The sequence below is a fragment of the Alligator mississippiensis genome, chromosome 1 (assembly GCF_030867095.1).
Source record: "Alligator mississippiensis isolate rAllMis1 chromosome 1, rAllMis1, whole genome shotgun sequence".
Taxonomy (NCBI): domain Eukaryota; kingdom Metazoa; phylum Chordata; order Crocodylia; family Alligatoridae; genus Alligator; species Alligator mississippiensis.
Window position 1 is genome coordinate 348,193,629 of NC_081824.1, and position 21,691 is coordinate 348,215,319.

The 21,691-nt window shown below is 41.6% G+C and overlaps 1 protein-coding gene across 3 annotated transcripts in view; it reads right to left on the reverse strand.

The window, feature by feature from the left end:
* Positions 1 to 20,722, reverse strand: part of UXS1 (UDP-glucuronate decarboxylase 1) — a 101,323-nt gene extending 80,601 nt beyond the window's left edge. For 2 of the 3 annotated variants that reach the window (XM_019485014.2, XM_059721030.1), the window contains exons 1-3: positions 20,532 to 20,722; positions 5,901 to 5,928; positions 1,922 to 1,970 (exon numbers count right to left, since the gene is read on the reverse strand). In XM_019485014.2, the coding sequence (XP_019340559.1) occupies positions 1,922 to 1,970; positions 5,901 to 5,928; positions 20,532 to 20,628 (174 nt within the window). In that variant the 5' untranslated portion in view covers positions 20,629 to 20,722. The remainder of the gene's footprint in view (positions 1 to 1,921; positions 1,971 to 5,900; positions 5,929 to 20,531) is intronic. The other variant, XM_006265920.4, reaches the window with a different exon arrangement.
* Between the last annotated feature and the right edge of the window lie 969 nt (positions 20,723 to 21,691).

Genomic DNA, 21,691 nt, shown 5'->3' on the forward strand with positions numbered 1-21,691 from the left:
GGAAACGTATGAGGACAGAATATAATTGCACATGCTAAAATACAGCCATCATACCAAGACTAAATTACCAGAGGACACTGAAGAGCTACAAGCAGCCCGTTCCTCAGATTTAAGTAAATGTTGGGGGTGGGGGTGTTCAAAATGTAACGTTACATTGTAAACACCTCAGTCACCCTAAGACTTTGCTGGGAAAGGCAGAATATAAATGAAATGAATAAATACATTTCTTCAGCTAGTTTTTTAATCACCATATACTATTAAAAGAAATGCAAAAAAGTCACAGAAGCATTAATATATAAACTAGTTTAAACTTCTTACATTTCTGTCAGCATGAACACTGAACAAGCAGTGCACTTATAATGCAATGCCAGACTGAAGTTTCAAATAGTGGGGATCAGTTCTGGAACTCATTTACTTGCATGCCATATATACCTTTTCCCCAAAAATTAGCCATCCCAAATTGGGTTGTCAGTTTTAAACTGCAAGACTTATTTCTGCACTGGGATGGAGGCACGCAAACACTGTAATGGCAGCCAAGGGCTGTGCTGCTTTCCTGGGCTCATGCAGGAAAAGCAGAGTCCAGTTCTGCATCACTTGCCCTCTCCTGCCAACTCTAGAGCTCAAGCTTTAAAACTACCACTGTCATACTGACAGCAGCTTTTGGTGAGCCTGTGTTATAGCAGGGAAGACTAAAAAAAAAAAATCTCTCTCTTCATTCTACCTTCCCTAAGGTATGCATGTTATTTTGGGAGCATATGGTGTGTAAGAAAATCAGGTCTTTTTCTTGGCCTCAGGCTTAATAAAATTTAAATTTGGACCCAAACGCAGATCTTTAGGGATCACCAGAGACTGCACAAAAAGCATTGATTACTAACAACAAATTAATTTTTGCTACCCAAACAATGGGTTAGATTTGGACAGTTCTGTGTCCAGGGACACATTTGTGTTAACAAGTAGACTACAGTAATTTAGGTTCATTATAAACCTAGTTCAGCAACTTGACTCGCATTGATCAGTACCTTAAGTGACACCATTTGAGTCACTTGTGAAGTAAGTCCTACCACAACTTATGTCTAGTTTTGGAAAAATCTAGAGAGCCTTTACCTAAGAGATTCTACAGTAACTTTTGCATATTGGGTACCCAAAGCATTTTATGTCTGATCAGTCTTAAAAAAAGTCATTTCCAAATCCAAAAACTCCTACTGAAGTTGCTTATGCAAAACAGGCATGAGAGAGAAATAAGCCTACTGAAATCAACATTTCAAAGGGACAATTACTACATAGTTCTCTTGAAATTCTCTTGAGAAACTGACAAATTAGAGATACACCCTGCTGATCCCCTCACCTCAAAATGTGGTCACACAAAATAGGTACCACATTGTATAAAGGATCTCCATATATGCCACCTAAATGTTACTTTTTCAGTATTACTGTACTGGATGCCTAGTACAAAAAACCATTAGGTTTTTCTATAAAGTCCAACATGGTAATATTTCACTACTAATAAACTAATAACTCATTAACATGGTTACGAGTTAGATACAAAACAATGTTCATATATTCAAAGTTAAAAGCTGTAGAAATTCATTAAATTCATTTGGGTTTTTCTTCAGAGGTGGCAGAGAAAGTAATTAGTACAGCAATCCTGAACTTCGTAAAAAAGGCTTAATTCCTAGCAGGACCTTGTGACAAACAGGATTGGATTTTTGGATTTAAGATTTTCTGAGGGAAAACAAAGTTATTGATTAGTGCCAGAAATTGGGTACATAACAATGAAGAGCAATGTAGCTGCAAGAAGTATGCTGAAGCTTATATTAGTGGAAAATAGTAAAGGTGGTAAAATATTCTGATCAAAGGGAAAACAATAAATGGGGAAGAAAACAAGGGGAAAAAAAGATTATTATACACCTAAGAAACTAACCTCTTCTATCTTATTTTCAACTTTCTGGTCCCCATTGTCTTGAAGAGACCTATTGGAGGAAAAAAAACAAGTCATGAAGGCAAGAGCAATTAGATTAGACTTCCAATACATTTTGGATGTTTCCAAAAAACCCCTCCCCACCATTCACAGGGAAATTTTTTCAGATATTTCAGAATGGATTCTGTAAAGATACTCAGAGCAAATAAACAATAGATCCTCATCTAATCCCTACCAAAATCAATTGGTTTCCCCTGACTTCACATAAAACTAGCAAAAATCACTATCGTAGTACCCAATTTCAGTGCAATGCATGCTGGATTGGTCACCTCTTACAAAGTAATTTTGAAGTGCAGTTCTATGACAAGAGACTAACATAACTGATAAGGATCCATACGTATTGATACTAAACTCCTCAAATATGGAAACAAAACTTTTCCCTTATTTCTAAATGTGTAAATTCAACCTCGGTTAAGAGAGTATGCTGGGATCTTCTTACCTTTATGAAAGATATTGCAGGCTAATTATACCTTTAATTCAGCCTCAGAAATTGCCATGCTTTCAGCAAGGTTTTACAAAGATTTAAGTAGAAATAATGTAAACAATTTTATTTAACATGGCAGAATAGATTCCGAATCACTTTCACCTGTAGGTGAAAGCATCAGCTTTGGGAGGTCAGAAGGAATCAAAGCACATTTTTGTCTTTAGATAAATTAAATCAAACTCTGAATATACAAGCACACAAAAAGGCATTGAGTAGAAAGGTGATATTTTAACAAAGCCATTTTTCCAAAGTACACATTTACAGGCATTAAAATTTTTGATGCAAAAAGTCAAGAGTGGCACTACAGCTCCCATATTAGAAAGTACTGGAGATGTTCAATGGATGCTGAAATGCAACACTGCAATTACAAACATTTATTAAAATTAACTCATGTTCTGTAAACTGAACCTGTTATTTTTCACATATTCTTCATTAAGCAGAGATCTATCTATTCCTTAAAAAGATATATCATCCATTTAGCAAAGGTACTTACAACAGAGATGGGTATTTCTAAATTTCAACTGAAAGAAAAGCACGCAGAAGCCTAGTTAAAATGGTCATTGATGAGCAAACAAAAACAGCTGCTGCACCTAAGTCTGCCTGACTGAGGTGAAGCCAGGCTATATATCTGAGGTGGCCTCTTCAGGCTGCCTTATAAGCCCAACATCATTTAAAGGTTTTGTGGTAATATTTAGTCTTTCCCCCATATACAGCTCAAAGCAATTAGTTAAATTCTTCCTTGGACCAAATAATTTCTAAAAAACTTAAAATATAAAGTTATAAACTAAAATAACATATCTAACTTAGGTGATTTTGCTTAAGTACGCATGGATTCTTGTTTAAGTTGCATTCTGAAAGGAAAATTATGAACTTATTCAACAGGCTTTATAAGTAGCAAGTTTTTTCCATACTAGAGGTTTCATGGGCATCCTACACAAAATGTACTTCTTTCAAGTAAAACAGAGCTCTTTTACTTGGGATCTACAGTTACTATACTTAGGAAAACAGAGGGTTCTTTGTTAACTTGACACACACATGCCACGGTGTTAGAAATCAGGGTAACGAATCCTCTGCAAAACTATCTTAAGCCAGTGTGTCTGTGACAAAACCTCCAATGACTCGAGTACTTTTGTCTCAGTAAAGCCAGCAGCATGGTCTCCAAACAGAATCCATCATGTCCCAAACGGTCACTGCAGCACCAGTAGCAAACACCGACCTTATCACTGCAATAATTTGTTTATTGTACACAAGTGGCACTGTACTCCACAGGACATATTTTATTAAATGCTCTTCTCCAAGCAGACAAAATTTACAGTTTTGAAAAATTATCTGTAAAGGAAATAAACTTTCTTTATGCTAACTAATTATAGAAGCTCTCAAAATATTTAAACTTCTGAAAGCAATCTTAGAAATGGCACCTCCTGCAGTCTGTATACATGCCAGAAGGGTGTATCAGTGCTGGCACACTGCAGTTTTATTTTATATAATTTTTATTCCTAACATATACATGTAGCTACACAGAGGGTGTCTACATGTTGCCCTACAGCAAGGTTGTTACTAAGCCATACTTTAGTACTTCCTTTTGGAAGTACTAAAGCACAGCACAGTAGCAGCCCATACTGTGCCATATGCATGGCGCATGGTTATTCTTAGCAGCTACTTCAGCATAGTGGCACACTATAATGGGGGAGCACACCACTACAGCGAAGTAAATGCTGGTCACGTGTAGGCACCTGTGGATGCTACAGTGACAGAGTGTCCTGTGTAGACGTGCCTAGGCTGGACCTATGTACTTCACTTCTATGGAATGAGGCCAGAAGGGCTCTCTGTCTCCTAAAGATTCATTGTCCCTATGACTCCAAAGGGACTTCTCCAGGAAAAGAAGGAAACTAATTCTGGCTGAGTCTAGACTGAGCCACCTCACCTCATAGTGAACCCAATCCCAAATCACATGCAGCAGCATGATTTTCTCATGTACAATGGTTCAAGAAGACCTGACTCTTTCCCAGATATATCTAAGTGCCTTTCCATACCCCTGTAATAAAGAGAATGACCAGTTGTGTTTTTCCTCCCTACATTGGCTACATCTTCCCCAGATTAGCTTATCCTAGATGTGAGCAGCAACGCTGCTAAGACCTATTAAAAATCATCATGTCCTTGCTTGGGCTGCATTTTCACATTTAGGTCTCTCTTGTCTTGTACTAAGTCAAGCCATTCTATAAGCCTGAAAAGACACAATGATTGAACCAGTTCAAAATGTCACAGATTGAGAACTGGTTCAAAATGGTTATGGAACAGGATGCAAACGAATATAACAACTGAACCATTCCCAAAAGTCACTGATTGCAAACTGGTTCCCAATCACTGTGAAGTGTTACGGCGCTGATGCTAGGAAGTGGAATAAGCAACCACCTCAACATGCCTTGCAATGGACAAGCAGCAAGGGAAGGAGAGCTTGCACATGTGCTTTGAAAGTCCCAGTGGGTGACCTGTGGCTGGAGGCCTCTCTCTTGTTTACTACATATGATTGCAATGAATTTCAATAACCTGCAAATGACCAAAGCGTGTAGTCTGCTCATGTGACTTGGAGGGAGGGTGGGAAAAGAGAATACTCAGACTTAATGCTTTTTGGTTTCCAGGGGTTGATGAGGTGGGGAGGCGTGATGGCTGGAGGTAGAGAGGCTGCAGTCAAGGAGTGACAACACAGCTGATGGTTAGAAAGATAGCTTTTATTAAACAAGTTGTGGAAGGGAGCTCATTGATCAAAAGTCTCAACCATAGGGTAAAAAAAGGGGGTAGAGCAACCAACTGCAATAGTGAGCGTGTGTGCATGCGTACTGGGAGAAGAGCAATATAGTCTGGGATACCTGGAACGCTGACCAGACTTGTGTCACAGAATGCTTATTGTCCACACAGAACTAGGAACCAGTGCCAGTGAACACTTGATTTGTTTCAGGCAGATTTAAACCAATTTAACCTATCTACTCCAGGTTTACATGTTATATTTGTCTATGTCCTATGAGTCTTTCCCAGTGAATTATAGGTAACTCATCAGGTATTCTGAGAATAGTGGAGGAAAGGCACAGGGGAGGTGGCAAGAAGTGAAAACTGTTGAAAGTACAATGAAAGCAGAGCCCAGGTTCTAACCTGAGGCCACTTAACTCAGATCAATTTGCATGTGTGGAAGAAAAAGGGGACTTTGACAAAAAAAAAAAAAAGGTAAGCTCTTGAGTTGAATCTGCAGTGGAGACATGTTCTTTGAGGTTGGAGACTTTTTTTTTTAGTTAAGCAGGAATGCGTTCTGCAACTATGCTTTTTGCTAGCTGAAATGCCAGTAACTTTGTTTCTAGGCTTTTTGTTTTCTTCTTGTTGCTGCCTGATGATGGGAAAGGTAACCTTGCTTCAGATAACATATTACTTTTGTATCAGTATCTTTACCTCATGTTGACAAAGTTTCCCCATACAGCTGAAAGAGAAAAAAGAAAACAAAACAACATTAATAATACCATTTAATAACAAAACGAGCCATTTCTCAATTTTATATCATGTTTGTATAAAGAGATTTGCAGAAGATTAGACTTTATGACGTATTAAAACCAATCATCTTTAAATAGGTCACTTATCAGAACACTTTCTATATGACAGGGGAAAAAACCTGGCAAAGTCAGATGAGGCTCTCCCACATTATAAGAGAAAGAGTTTGGAATCAGATTGTGGGATATTCCAGATAGGAACCTATGGCTAAATGAATGATGTACTTCCCTTCTTCCCCCCCCCCCAACCTAGCACCATAAAAAAGCATACAAGCTCATAATCACTGAATTGTGATTTGACAAAGCACATATGACACCAGCTAGAGAGCCCTCATTCACCAGGGATGAAAGTGTACACTGAATGAAGATGGGGTACAACAGGCATGTGGCCATTAACTAAGCACTGCCTCAATTACTGCAGTACCCAAGTAGGACACTGGGCACGCAAACATTGTGCACTAAAAATAACACCACTCTCTCAAACAGATGTGATACACACACTTCAGAGAGGCCAGAGTGGCATTTCTTAATTTCTGAATACTTCACTTGGCAACTTTAAGCTTTTTCATGTAGTTTTTTTAAAGCCGTATAATACAATGCAACAAAAAACTGCTGTTCCTTTCCTTATTGTCATAGAGAGAGATAAAATTTCATAGTCTGCCAAATCAATTCATTAAAAACACATGCATGCACATGCACACCCACCCCTCTTCTGGAGATGTTCAGGGTATAATGATTATAATAAGGGTATTAGAACCATTGGATTTGTTCCTTAATACTTTCATTTGGGAGGGGAAACGTAGATGAACTGACAGAAGAGACATCTCAAATTATTAACCAGACAATTTTGTCCATCAAGATAAATTAGCTTATATGCTTGTGAGAAGAACCCCAGAACATAAGTAATGAATTTCCCAATATTAATAAATCTCCAGAAGCCCATTATAAATTGCCCTAGAAAAAAAGAAAAAAAAAAAGAAAAAAAAGCCTTAGGATAAGCACCCAAATTAGTACGTTCTTAGCAGTAAAGGATATGGTTATGGTATTAAAACAAAGTTCCCGAAGTCACTTCAACTGTCATACAGGCTGCTTCCAGCTTTGAGTGGGTATTCCTGAAGTGGTCTAACAAACAAAAGACATCCAAGCATAACTATTTTGCTACAGGCTTGTGTCTAATTCCTCAGGAATATTATTTATTTACAGCCTCCAAGTGTGCACCAAAAGTACTTTACAGAAACATAACCAAGACAAAAAGCCCACAGCAACATTTACAGCACCTGAAGGCCTTCAGGTGACACCTAAGAAGAAACAATGCAACAAAGCTGTGAAAAGGGTGAGGCAACATAATAATGCACTTACTACTTATGTATTTGGAAAGGAAATGTTAGTATTGCCTACAAAAAGTCTTCTAAGGAACTGAGGTGTTTATGTTGTTAGGAGCTACTTAAAATGGGGATGGTATTTAAATAACCTTCATGGGGCATTTCAGACATGGTGTCAGCATGAGCGTTGTCACTGAAAAAAGCTTGCTTTACAATGAAGATGGCTACCTCTGAAAGATCCCCAATTAGGACTTCACACTTTTTACTTAAACTAAGCTACGTTGAGGTAAACCCCAGGAGGTGAGGATACAGCACTGACCTGTATTATTTAAAATGAAGTGAAAACTACCTGAGAGTTGTCTGTACTAGGATTTTACAGAAGTCAGATACAGATACACTTTATAGATTAACTGAATCAGAGATGCAGTTAAATATCTTTTTCTTGCAGTGAAGACATAGCAAGAGCAAGGCAGGCTGTAGAGTAGTAGTGTACCAAACTCTTGTTTCCACTGTTCATATTTATTATTATTATTTATATATTATTATTCATATTATTTTCCTTAACTGCAAAATCCTATAAGCTAGACATAAATTTGTTTTCAAGTGGAAGGCACAAAATTTGGCTGGTAAGGAAGAACTGATGAAAAGGAGGGGTGAACCACAAGAAAAAAAATCTTAAGCTTTTCACTTTGCAGTGAGCATTTTGGAACAGCAAAATGAGCTCCAGTATAAGAAAGTGGCCTCTTAAAAGTGGCAGTGTAAAAATGCTGTGCTACATCAGAGGTGGAGTTCGGAGTGCAAACTTAATGCCTAGAACAGGAAGAGAGCACTCGACATGTAACAGCTATACTTTTCTTTCCCCAAATGTATTCTGCTGTGATAGCACAGCTACTAACCACCACCAAGTGAGGAGCAGCAAAGTTTCCTACTTTTCTATATTAAAAGAGAATGTTTGCAAGCCCAAATTGTGGGGGCACAGCAGCACTTTTTGTTTATGATTGCATCGATTCTTCTGCAAGGATTTCCCTTGCATTTCACATAAAATAAAATATCACATACAACTTTCCTTGCATTAGCCCTGGGTGGCAGAGGGAGAGGGGAACTTTTGCTTTGACCTAGCTTAGCTTTCCCATTAAGAATGTATTCTCTACCTTCAGCCAGTGTACATACCTGTATACAGTACACATAAGCACTGCTTAGGTCAAAAGCAGCATTTTGCCCTATTCTATACGTAAGAGGATTTTTTTCCCTGCATGTTGTGTTTCTGTGTATGTGCAAAACTATTTATCATGGAGGGGCAGAGCTCACACCAGGCATTCTCTCACCTACATTCTGTATAGCCCTTATCTTAGCACACCTAGCAGACACCTACAGGACAGAACTTCCTGCTACTGATTCAAAAAAACCCTCCTCCTATCTTGAATCCAATAACTGAGGGAACAGAATTGACATCCTGAGCAAGTGGGAGGCTCAGGGTGTTCAAACCCACATTTCCTGCTTTCTCTCAAAAAAGGGCCCTGACAACCTGAATAAGGGGCTGTTCTGGAGGGGGAAGTGCAGGGGGGAGGCGCTTTCTACCTTTCTTCCTGAAGTTGTGCCACTTCAGAAAAGAACTAAAGATTTCACTGGGTCACAAAGAGGAAGGGAGACTCGACAAGGGAGGGAGACCCAGTGATTAGGGCACATCCCTGGGTATCAAATCTAGTTGTTTTGGGGTTTTTTCCAACATGGCCTCATTTAATGGTCTGTGCAAGGAAGAGAGAAATTGTAATTCCATTCTAAACTGCCTCTGATCTCGGGCAAATCTCTTAACCTCTCTGCCTCTGTTTCCTTCTCTGGAAAACAAAGATGGAGTTTTACAAGGATTACTAGGAAATGTGCTTTTAAGATTAAAAATGTAATCATAAGCACTCATCACTATTGCAGACCTTACACTTTTAATAAAAGTTTCAGCTTGTGAAAAGAAAGAATTTGGAGAATGGGATAAAACTTTTGCCTCTGGGAGACAGGAGGAAGGTCTCTAAAACAAGACACGACCATACTTCTTAAAACCCGAGCTGCTTGAATCTTTGAAACAAAATGTTAAAAGTCTCGACTCTCAAGAGACTCAAACTCCCTTGCCTCTCAAGATTGAAGTTGTGTCCTTACAGCAAGTGCAATCTAGCAGTATTTTTTTCTCTTTTCCAAACCCTTCCTTCCTTCAAGATATACTAAGTCATACATACCAAGTCAACTTTAACAAGAAGGGACCAAAAGGCAAAGTCCAAAGGATGCTTTTCTTTCTGCTGAATAATTAATATTTATGGGAATTTTAAAAGTTGGCTCTCTAGAGGCATACTGAACATTTCTGACATCATGCTAATGGATTTATACAGATAAGATACAGCAGCTTTTAATATAACAAGGACCATTACAAAGACTCTCTCTTGTCTGATGTTTTACTTAGGTAGGGGACTATGTGAGTTCAGGAATAAGAGCTCAATTATCTTAGAAGAAAAAAAAAAGTCAGAAACTAAAAAATAAAAATGCCATGCTGCAACTTAAAAAACACCCTCCATTAAACTGACATCTGCTGATCTGTCAAAGTCACTTATCTGAGCATCTATAGATTACAGGAGAAATGGATAATCTTTTTTAGTACATAGAATACAGAAACCAAGGTTTCTCTTTACTTAGAGAAAGCAGAGAATGTAGGATCTGGCCCTAAAAGAGTGTCATTGTACAGGATGTTTGTTTGAATTCAGTCCGTGCAAATTATTAACATGCAATTTATGTTTTTTCTATAAATTCCTTGCTATACCACAGGCTACAAACAACTCACATCCATTACTGAATTAATCCCCAATATCCCCCATGAAGGATGAAAATATTATTGCCCTTTAAAGGGTGGGAAGAAAAATAAGGTGGCTTGCCCAGTTGCAGAGGAAATCTCTGCCTTCATCACAGGTTATCCCTTCTCTCTCCCCTATCACATGTAAGAAATCAACAATAGTTGAAACAACTCATAGTCCACCCTAAAGTACTGCATGATAGTAAAAACATGCAGAATTTCAAGCCTTGTGCCATGGCATTAAACACAGCAGTTCCCAAACTTTCTGGGCTATGGAAACATTAAAAACTCTTAACATTACTTGTGGACCATCATGCACCCTTACCATCTGACTGACTTGAATGTTGCGGAGAAGGACACAAGACAATCTAAGAACCAAATACCAAACCTCTGTAAGACCACTTGTGGTCTACAGCCCTCATCTTCAGAACCACAAGCTTAGGGAGTTGCAGAATTCAAAACCAGATATTTTAACCGATGATGAGATTGCAAGGTCTGTCTGAGATTAGATCATACTTTGGTGTTAAAAAGGGACCACTGTAATACCTGCTTTTAAAAGAAGCGCTTCCGTTCTTAACAGCTCTGTTTTGTACATCTTCAAATAACTGATGGCCTCCTGCTGACAATGATGAATGTCTTGAAACTCTTTCCCAATCTCTAGCCTAAGTGAATTCAGCTGTTAATAATTGCTAATTTTCCCCTTCTACCTTCTCCTTACCCCAACACAGCTAAACCTATGTTCTGGCCATTACCTTCTTGCATTTTCCTATTTAAAAAGTAGTGGCATACCAAAAAAGAAAGTCTGAATTGATATTGTTACCTAAAGTTTCCAGAGCAGAAATAACATTTGTTATTGTCAGTCAGTGAAGAAATAATCGTCACTGTCTGCCTGTCTTGCATGCATGCCAGCCCAGCCTCTGGCTTCTTTACTATTGATTCCATCCAGGAAGGGCACACACCACTGCAGAGGCTCTCAGCCTGATGAAGGATTTTTACATGCAAAAGCTTGCTAAAATTTTTCTTCTATTTACATTGGTGTAATAAAAGATATCAGATTCACCCAAAGAACCTTGTCTGAAATAACATTTGAGAATTTAAAATGAATCATTTGATGCTAAACACTCCATCTAGGAAGCATGCATTAATATTCACAACAATTTAATCTACATTCTCAAAAAGGTTTTGTTTTCTTTAGAATCTGCATGGTCACTCAGCAGGTAGTCTCCTACTAATGACAGACTATTAGAGGAAAATTTGACAGACTGGAAAAGCATACAGGGAGAGCTTGTCAAAAATGGTGACTAGTATACCAGCTGCATCAAAAGTAAACTACTTTAATTGCCTTGTGGATCCCAATTAAATCTGTAATTAGCCATTACAAAACAAAGGACTAGCCAGAGTATACATTGATAACAAGCAGAGACATACAATAATCAGGTGTTCCACAGTAATCCTCAGCTCAGACAGTAATACTGTTTTTCCCATACAAATATTAGGGGAATTTGTGTACTGAAATGACAGTATGTTGCAAACCTACCAGACTGAGATGACAACTTATAAAATGGCACCATTTTGGCAGAAAAAAATAAGATTGATAATTGCATACAAATTTTCACATGGAGAAATAATTAGGATCATGCCTTTCAGCAAGGTGTATTAACTTGTTCTTTTTTATTAAGTTACATTAGATGCTTTGCCTGTTAAGATTTTTAAAAGCTAATTATCTGTTCTAACCACATCGCACTGATAATGAACAGGACCCTGATAGATCCCTTCTCTGAATGAGACAGACTAGGTATGAATTTGAGCCTTTAGCTTCCCAGGATGCTATCCTAACCACCTACAGAGTAAGGTGTAACCTACAGGGTATACTAATATGAGCTTTCCTCAACCCTTCCTCTCAGAGCCATTCCATTACACGTGAAATAGTTAATGAACAAGAGAGTACAAGTTATTTTCTAAGCCTGATGGCTAGGACCAGATTCTAATCTCCACTCTGGTAAACATTTAATTATTTAAACAAAGCAGAACAATGTCAACGGACAAGACTGACAGCATCTTACTGTGAATACTGTATAGCCTGGTAGGTAAGGCAGTCTACTGACAGGTGGCATGTCAAACCTGTCACACAGGAAGACAACAAATCTGAGTCTCCCACACCTTAACTACTGCCCTCTTGCGAAATCCTGTGCATGTATTCAACACCACTTAATACCTTGTTAAGCAGCTCCCTGAAAGTGCTGCATCCTCTCTCAACAGAAATCACTGAGCATATGACATCACAAGCTGGCCCATGAATAGTTTGGAGTCCTGCACTGCCCTGCCACACATGGTGCAGCTCTTCTACCTTGGTATCCAAGTGGTCCTGCATCTACAGAAATCTGGCCTGTACTTAACAGACAAATACTCCATCCAGATGATCACTAAATTGAGGTGGGCTAGCAGGTTTTGTTGGGCTCTCCTTTTTACGTCCAAGCAGAAGTCAAAGTGTTAACAAACTAATCTCGGTGGTACCTGAACACAAAAACTGAGAGGTTGGAATTTGTTTTCCTATTCCATATCAACATGAGCAGGAGCTGGGACAGCAGTAGAAGTTGACAGGACATTGAAAAGCCTTTCACTCCATTCTGTCCAGATTGAAGCTCATGCTTTCATAGCACATAGGCAGAACTTCAGCTGTTCACAAACCACTCTGCTGTTTGTTTCCAGCTTTAGTCAAACCATAAGCCCAAAAACAACTCTGATCATCTATCACTCAACTCCCTGGATGTCAGACCTTCCTAATGACAGGAAATAGATTGACCAATATCATTCAGAAGCAACCTTACCAGCTATGCCTGTACTGGTGAGGAGATGAGCTTCTGTATCCAAGAAAGCTAATACCGCTTTCAGGGGCTCACTAAGCTGATGTGAAGTCACCAGGGGAAATCAAATGCCCCACTGTGCTGAAAATCTACAGCAGCAATACTGTCAACTCTGCCACATGGATTTAAGAACTTGGATAGTATGGAGAAGGAATACATCAAAGGCTCCTGCGTATCTTGCTTTATGTTAACTGGTGTAACAGAGCCACACACACTGGAATTTTGCAATCCATCAGTTGCATGACAATTGGCATGTTAATTGTGAGGGCTTGGCTGCATTGAGCTAGCCATGTACTGTGCATGGCTACGTGAAAGTTGAGGCAGCTGCTATACAGTGTGTGAGAACGTGTCTGCTTCTGAAGGGTGTCTTTAAAAGATGTGAAGGGATAGCTAGAGCAAAGCTAAATACCAACTGATTTCTCAGAACCTGAATGATGACAAGCACCAAAATATAAAGAGTTCAAGAAATGACAGTAGCAACAGAGTTTGGGCTATAATGTAACTGCGATGGATCAGGAAACATGCAAGCAGCAAGAATTTCAGGCAATATCTTTTACTAGAACAGTTGTGTAGTTAGGGGGAAAATGGATAAGCTTTCAGTTATCTAACCCGGAGGCTCCCAACCTTTTTTATGCTGAGGACCGGCAAGCTGTGGACCAGCAGTGACCAGCATACTCGATATAAACAAGGGTTGGCTGCCAGTCTGCAGTATGCTAGTCACTTCCAGTCCACAGTTTACTGGTCCACAGTCACTTCCGGTCTGGCAGCCAGCCCTCCTGAGGACCAGCAGCCAACCCTTCACGGCCTGGTACCGGGCCACAGCCCAGGGGTTGGGAACCCCTGATTTAACCACTCTACAGCACTGTGGTAATTCAGTAACATTTCAAGAAACATACTTTCAGAGGGGGCAATAAAACAGAGAAAGTTTAAGAAACTATATTGTGGTTATCTTTTTTTTGTGGAAGACACTGATCAGTACAATCAGTATCCTCTAAGGAATATTACAGTGGTACCTAAAAGCTTGTTTCTACCCCACCCAACTACACAGTTGGTCTAGTAGAAAAATATCACCCACAAAAACCCTTGCTTCTCAGCAGCAGACTAATTCATATGGGTGCAGGGGAGCATGAGATTTGTGAAAAATGTTGTCACACATTGCCACCTCACTAATCTTAAAAGGCTGTCACTCAACAAGGACACTCCTCCAGAGAGATATATGGCATGTTTGAAAGAGCTATCTTCACAAGAGATACCATGTGAAGAATTGCTGCAGTACAGAAGAAAACCCCCCACGAATTGCACACCGCTAGTTATGACATATCACTCCTCCCTTGAACCCGTACGGAAAATCCTCAGACAACCGCAACCCATACTAGGAGGAGACCCTATTCTTAAAGAGATCTTCCCAGAACCACACATCTTAGTCTTCAAACAAGCACCAAACTTCACTAACCTCATCACCAGAAGCCAATTTCCTACAGCCCAGAACACACTGAATGGATCCAGACCATGCCACATCAAGAAATGCAAAACCTGCCAACGCATCTCCACCACCCCCACAATTACTGCACCCCACAACAGAGCCATCAGCATTCCTGGATCTTACAGCTGCACCTCCAGAAATGTAATACACCTCATCCAATGCACCAAATGCCCTGATGGAAAATACGTAGGAGACACCAAACAACAACTGCGCAACAGAATGAATGCACACCGGAAATCTATTAAAGACAAGAATACCCAAGTACCTGTGGAGAGACATTTCTCACAAGAAAACCACTCTCTCTCCAATCTCTCAGTTCTAATCTCCAAAGGGAACTTACAAAACACTTTTCACAGACAAGCCTATGAACGTCACGTCAACAACCTCCTGGATACTAAAGATCACAGACTAAATACAGACATTGGATTTATGATGCACGTTATAACTTGCCTGACATCTGACTCCTCAGGTACCTCTCCACTATTTACCTGCTATGTTCATCCCCCTTCTCTCTTTTCCCTCCATTGAGCCTGTTTCTTATCCACTGACTCCTCAATTTACATCTCCACTGACTGCTGGTCTTACATGCAGACCAGCCCAGCCTCTGGCTTCTTTACTGTTGATTCCATCAAGGAAAAGCACACACTAACTGCAGAGGCTTCCTCATCCTGAGGAAGGGTTTTTAAACCCAAGAGCTTGTTAAGAATTTTTTTCCAACTATTTAAGTTGGTCTAATGAAAGATATCAGATTCACCCAAAGAACCTTGTCTGCCTATGTCCTTAGACTAAGGGTGGGCAAAATGCAGCCCACCAAGCCATTCTATCTGGCTTGCAGGGCCCCTAAAAAATTTAGAAAATGAATATTTATCTGTCCCTGACTGCCTATCATGTGGCCCTCAATGGCTTGCCAAAACTCAGTAAGCGGCCCTCCACCCAAAATAATTGCCCACCCCTGCCTCAGACCAACATGGCTACAACCTACACCCTTGTCGCACATTAGCTTTCTCAGTCACTTACACATTCAAAATTCAAATCCTTGGAAAGAGAAGGCTTTATTCTCTGCTTCCTTTCACCAATGCCACTGGTTTTCACTACCGCAAAGTGAATATAAAATGTAACCAGCACAGAAAAGTAGCATTTTACATTCACTCTGCACAGATAATACACAACATATGACCCACTGAAGAATCAGGTGCAGAAATATACTAACTGTTATATTTGAATATACATTAGTGCCTCACTGGTTCACACAAATTTGGTAATCTATTGAAAAAAAAAATCACCATTTTCACAATGTAAACAATTAAGTAAATGAACACCACTGGGAAAATAACAGGTTGAGAAAGTACACAAAAAAGTGTAGTCTTCACCTTAATATAAATAAAAGATCTGTCACAATAAGAAACGCATTGTAACATTTAGTGAAGCATAACGTCCTATTACGAACATTAAAGAAGAAATGGGGGCAAATGTACTAATTATAAGGTTTGAGGAGGAGGAAAGAATTAGTGAACTCTGGCAGAACTGGAATTCTTGGGGGGGGGGGGGAGGAGTGGGGGGGGATTATTTACCTACCAAAGCAAAATATTTCTTAAAACAGATTTGAAGGCTTATGACCCACTTTAAAATCCTGGCTAAGATTTGTAAAAAATAAGACTTCAAAGTCCACAGATAAGCATCTAAAAAAACCCCTACCCTACAAAACCTTCATACATCAATGAGATTATTGGTACAGTACACAAAGCTGAGCAGATACCGTTCTTTATAGGATTCAAGTTTTACTTAAACATTATAGTACAGGCTTGCAAGCTTGCATTTAGGCAAGTGTTTTAGAAACTCTAGGCTGTATGGTGTAAATAAACTACTCATCTTAATAATGACATATGTTCCACTCTTAAAAATATTGTGTTGATTGCTGTTTATTTACCACTTGCCATAATGAAAACAAAGTATAACATCTCACTTCTACTTCTGGTTGTTTTCATGTTCACAGCACTAGGAAGCTTAAGTTTCAGATTTTAAACTACATGCAGTTTTATTTCTGTTGCTGTAGAAATATTCCTTTGGGTTGTTTTTTTTTCCCACAAGATTCAAATTGCAGGCCTTTCTGAGTGCACTGTATCCCTTTAAATCGGTTTAAATAAGTTTAATGAAACTGTGAGTTACAATGTCTTGATGGGATCTTAATGGATGCTATGTCCTTACCTTCCACTTAAACAGAAGTTACAAAAGTCAATGAGTTCTGCAAGAAGAGTACATAATTACTGCAGGCCTCATTTTGCAACTAACTAATTAATCTCTTTGGCAACTTCATTGTGATCCAAGGATTTTCTTAGAAAAACAGAGACTGTAGGATCTGGCTGTAAGAGTGTTGTTGTAGATGTTTGTTTTTTGGGGGCCCTACTTACATCTTCCTAACTCGTTCAGGCTTCATCCACACTACATAGCTTTGTCAGCAGGACTGAGTACATCCACACCCATAGTTGCAGCAGAACACCTTCTTTCCGATGGCAGAGGAACACTAGCGCTGCAGTCAGAAACTGGCTTCTGCCATCACCCAGCAGGTCTTCTCCCAGCTGCAGCAGTGAAGCTGTGCAGTTCCAGCAGGAGCTGCACAGGTGGGCACATGTCCTGGAGGCTTCCCTATGTGAGTGCTGTCTGCCAGTACAAGTTTGTTAATTGACACAAGCCCTCATAGAAGCAATGTAGCCCTTTGGGAAGAACTTTTTAAGAAAAGGCATCTCTTATCAAATAAGACACCAAACCCCTTATGAGAAGGCTCACTTCCATCCCGTGTTATCTGGGGCTTTCACACGTGTGCCTGCAAGCAATATTCCATCAAAACTTCAGAGGCTATTTCCTAGTTTGCAAAAAAGGTATTTGGATTACTTTTTCAGTGTTTATGTTCAAGTATTAATGCTGTACTGTACTCCAAATATGATTCATTATGTAAGAACGGTGAATGGGAATTCATGGAAAGAAGGTTCATGGCCTTCAAATCCTTAATCATTTGAAAGAAAGTATTTGGGGGGAGGAGGAAGAGATGCATTTACTGACACTAGCACAAGTAGCTCAGTTTCTTCAACTTCCATTCTATTTCAGTGTGGTATGATCTAACCACTTCCATGTGCTGTGGCAATTCACTGATATTCCAAGAAACATACTTTCAGGAGTGGGAAATAAAACAGAAAGTTTCTTGGAAAACTGCAGTGTTATCTTTTTCTACAGAAGCAATTGCTCAGTACAATCTGACACCATGTCCTAATATACTCAAGACACAAGTCAAAACCAATGATTCTACTGCAGAGATTGACTAGAATAACCAAGTGAGATAGATTTACAAGAACCTTATTCTCATGAACTAACTCACTATTTAATATGTCAGGCTACCCTTTCCATACTGAACAGCAGCATCTCTCTCAACTTAATCTTCAGGAAGTTAAAAGCTGTAAAAACCTCAAAGCTCAGAGATTCAGGCAGCAAAGGTTCTTGCAGTTTCTTCTCTCTAACAACTGAAATTTAGTCACAAGCATATGAAATTCTGCCTGAAAAACATAATATTTTTCCCATACCCATAGCAAGTAACCTGGAATAACTCAATGAGTTATAAGGCTATCCTAGAAGTTGCTGCTGACACCTACATAATATTAAAGATGACAGAAATATCCAATTAGTTAAAATGTCACGAGTTACTAGCTGCAGATACTGACTTGCAATGAGACAGCAGGTTGCTGTTCAGGGTTATTGTGGGGAGAAAGGTTTGAAAGCTGATTCTCCCCACCTTTGCCTGAGAAGGAAAGAGGAAAACAATCCTTTCCTAAATATGAAAAGCCTTAGAGACCTTTCTGCATACTCAAAACATCCCATCAAATTAGCTCACCTATCTGCCTCTGAGTATCAAAAGCTTCAGCTGCCACCAACTCAGCTGCCAAAGTCTCAGACCTCATCCCTGACAACTTCTATAGTCTTCACTGTCAATGTAAAACCTACAGCAAGCTGAAGACAAAGTATACACCAACATAAAAACCAAACCGAATATGAAACAGTGCAAAACATACAATGGGCCTTGGTGGAAAGGAGGAAAAGGTCTGGAAGGCAATGTGGTCCTTTCCCCTTTCAATTTGGGGGAGTAACGAGCCACAAAGTCTTTCAGTCAGGACCCTAATTCTTCCAGCCACCTTTACGCTTCTGTCTAGATTCTTAGACCACAACAATGTACACACTGCTATGCAGAATCAAAAGGACAGGTTTGCATCCAAAGGATATTAAGCAAAATACGGGACACAAGATATGATCCAAGACCTGAGAAACTTTGTCCTAGCCTTAACATTATTTCTAAACTGTGAACACAGTCTGGCTTTCTAGTTTTGCAGAGCACCAAGCACAAACACATCGCTGCACAGACAGGGTATTCCACTGCCCCACCCCCATGCAAGATACACCCTTGAAAGACTGTCAGAGGCTGAAATCCACAAATGGACCCACATGGAGTGGAAGTGAGCCTTATGTGGGGCTTTCACATGTGTGCCTGCAAGCAATATTCCATTAAAACTTAAGAGGCTTGGAGCTCATATTTCCTAGTTTGCAAAAAAGGTATTTGGATTATTTGTTTAGTGTTTCTTATGTTCAAGTATTAATGCTGTACTGTACTCCAAATATGATTCATTACATAAGAACGGTGAATGGGAATTCATGGAAAGAAGGTTCATGACCTTCAAACACTTAATCATTTGAAAGAAAGTATTGGGGTGGGGGGGAAGAGATGCATTTACTAACACTAGCACAAGTAGCTCAGGCACAGGGCCACTTCAAAGCACTACTATGACTATTAAGGGGCCTCCCAGCACCGGCCCAGTCCTGGTTATACCTGAAACACTGCTCTGCTTCAGCGCAGAATATGAATATCAAGGGGCTAAGACGCATGTGGATATGTTACAGGTGTGAGAATGCTGCAAGCACATGCATGTGCTGTTGGCGGCACATATCTGTCTTGTTGGGAGAGGTTTCCCCTGTTCAGCCTACATTTTTTTTTTTTTTTTTTTTTTTTTTTTTTAGTAACTGCAAGCAAGTGGAAAGCCAGGCACTTCAAAAGCCCACATCACTTAGCATGCTGGACATGCTAAGGCTGAGTAACCTGACAGCAAAGTAAACATCCAGGGCTCCCCTGCCAGCTGCCTCCTTCTCTCTTTTGTCTCCCATCAGCCACTTGGGACTCTAGGCAGATCTCACCCCAACCACATCGCAGATGTCAGGGCAACAAGGGAGGGAACTGGGCACCCCTTGACCAACTGCTTGGGGGGTTGGGAAGGACACATGCCCCTTCAGCGGCCAGTCAGCGACTGAGATGGGGGGTCCCCCCTGTGGCCAACCCTGCCAGCCAGGGGGGTGGAAGGCGAAGTGCCAGCAGCGCTTCATCTGGTGCCCCCGCCCCCGGGGCCGGCACTCATGGGGCGGGCGGGGGGCACCAGAGCTCCTGCCTGCCCCCCCTGCCCATAGCCTAGGCGGGGAGCGTTGCCTGTCAGGGGGTGCACTGGAGCTCTCAGGGGGTGCACGTGCACCCCCATGCACCCTCTACACATCACCACTAGGAGGGGGCAGTAATGAAGGGGTAGAGAAAAAACTTCCCGTCCTTGTACATTTATGTGGGCACGCACACACAGGACGTACATCTGTGTGTCCATGTGTGCACCTGGGCAGGCATACACGGCCACGTGCGCACCTGTATGTGTCCCATGTAGAGGGCCACACACATGCGTTTGCCCATGCACATCTGCCTGCCTAGATGTGCATGTAAGCACACGCCTACCCACACACGCATCCATGCAACTGCATGTGCATGAGTACGCGAAAACACTTTTTCCAACTCTTCACTGCACGAATATAAGAGACATCGCATCTCCCCAAAGACCCTGGCCTGCCGCGGTCCGGAGCCCAAGGAGGCAACAACCACCACCCCGTGCAGTACACGAGCACAGCAGAGCGCGTGCGCGCGGGGGTCCCGCTGCGCCCCCGCCGCCCCCAGCCCCGCCACACTCACAGGCGACGTAGGCGACCAGGGCGATCCCCGTGAGCAGCTTCATCCTCCGGCGGTTGAGGGCGGCGATCAGGCGCAGCAGCGGACCCTTGCTCACCATCCCCGGCGGCGGGGGACGCCCGTTATCGGCCGCGCTCGCTCGCTCGCGCGCAAGGCCAGCGCCGGGCCGGCTCCGCCCCGCCCGGGCCGCGCAGGCGCACTGCCGCCCCTGCCAACCGAGAGAGGGAAGAGGGGGGTGTTACTGCGCATGCGCTGGGACGGGCGCGAGGCGTCTGGCTGCGTGGCTGGCGGTTCCCGGGCGGGTGCCTCCTCCCCCCGGGGCTCCACGCGCCGCCCGCGGTGAGGCACTGCCGGGGAGCGCGTGTGGATGCGCATGCGCAATGCCGCCTGGGTGACAGGCTCTGCGAGGTTGGACAGCGCTCAGGGATCCTGGTTTTCTCTGATTAAAAAAAACAAAACACACAATCTAATTTTCGGATAGAAATAACCCAAAGTCCAAATTTTCCCGTGATCAAAATGAAACACCGCTGTATATGTATGTATATATACATATATGTATGCGGTGATCCATTTTAATCGTGGGAAAATATGGATTTGGGGGTTTTATTCGTTTTTAATTTATTAGTTAATAGTTTTTCATTGATTAGTTTATAAATTTCTCTCACCAAAAATTGGGGATTTTTTTTTATCACAGAAAACCAGCATCCCTGAACATGAGACCATGGTTGGCTTGGATGCCCAACTCCACAGCTCTGCCCCTGTGCCCATTGGCGATGCATAGGTGGTGCATGCGGGTGCATGTGCACCCCCTGAGTGTGGCGGTGCACCCCTGCAAAAAGGTGCCGCTGACACTGCCAATAGTGCATCTGGGCTGTTGTCGTTAGCCACCCCACCTCCCCTCGCCGCCAACACTGCTGGAGGCATCTGTGGGCAGTCCCCAATTGCCGCTGGCCATTGCTGACGCTGCCGGTCACGTCTGCGGGTGGTTGCTGACCGCTGGTTGGCACTCACCACCCCCCGCACTGCCTGCAGCCTCCTGCAGGAGCTCACCGCTTGCTGCTGCCATTATCCCGCTGCCAACAGCGCTGCCACCACCTGCGTAAGCTCTCCATGCCTCCCCAGCCTCCGGGGGCACATGGCATTCATGCCTGTGCCCCTTGGCA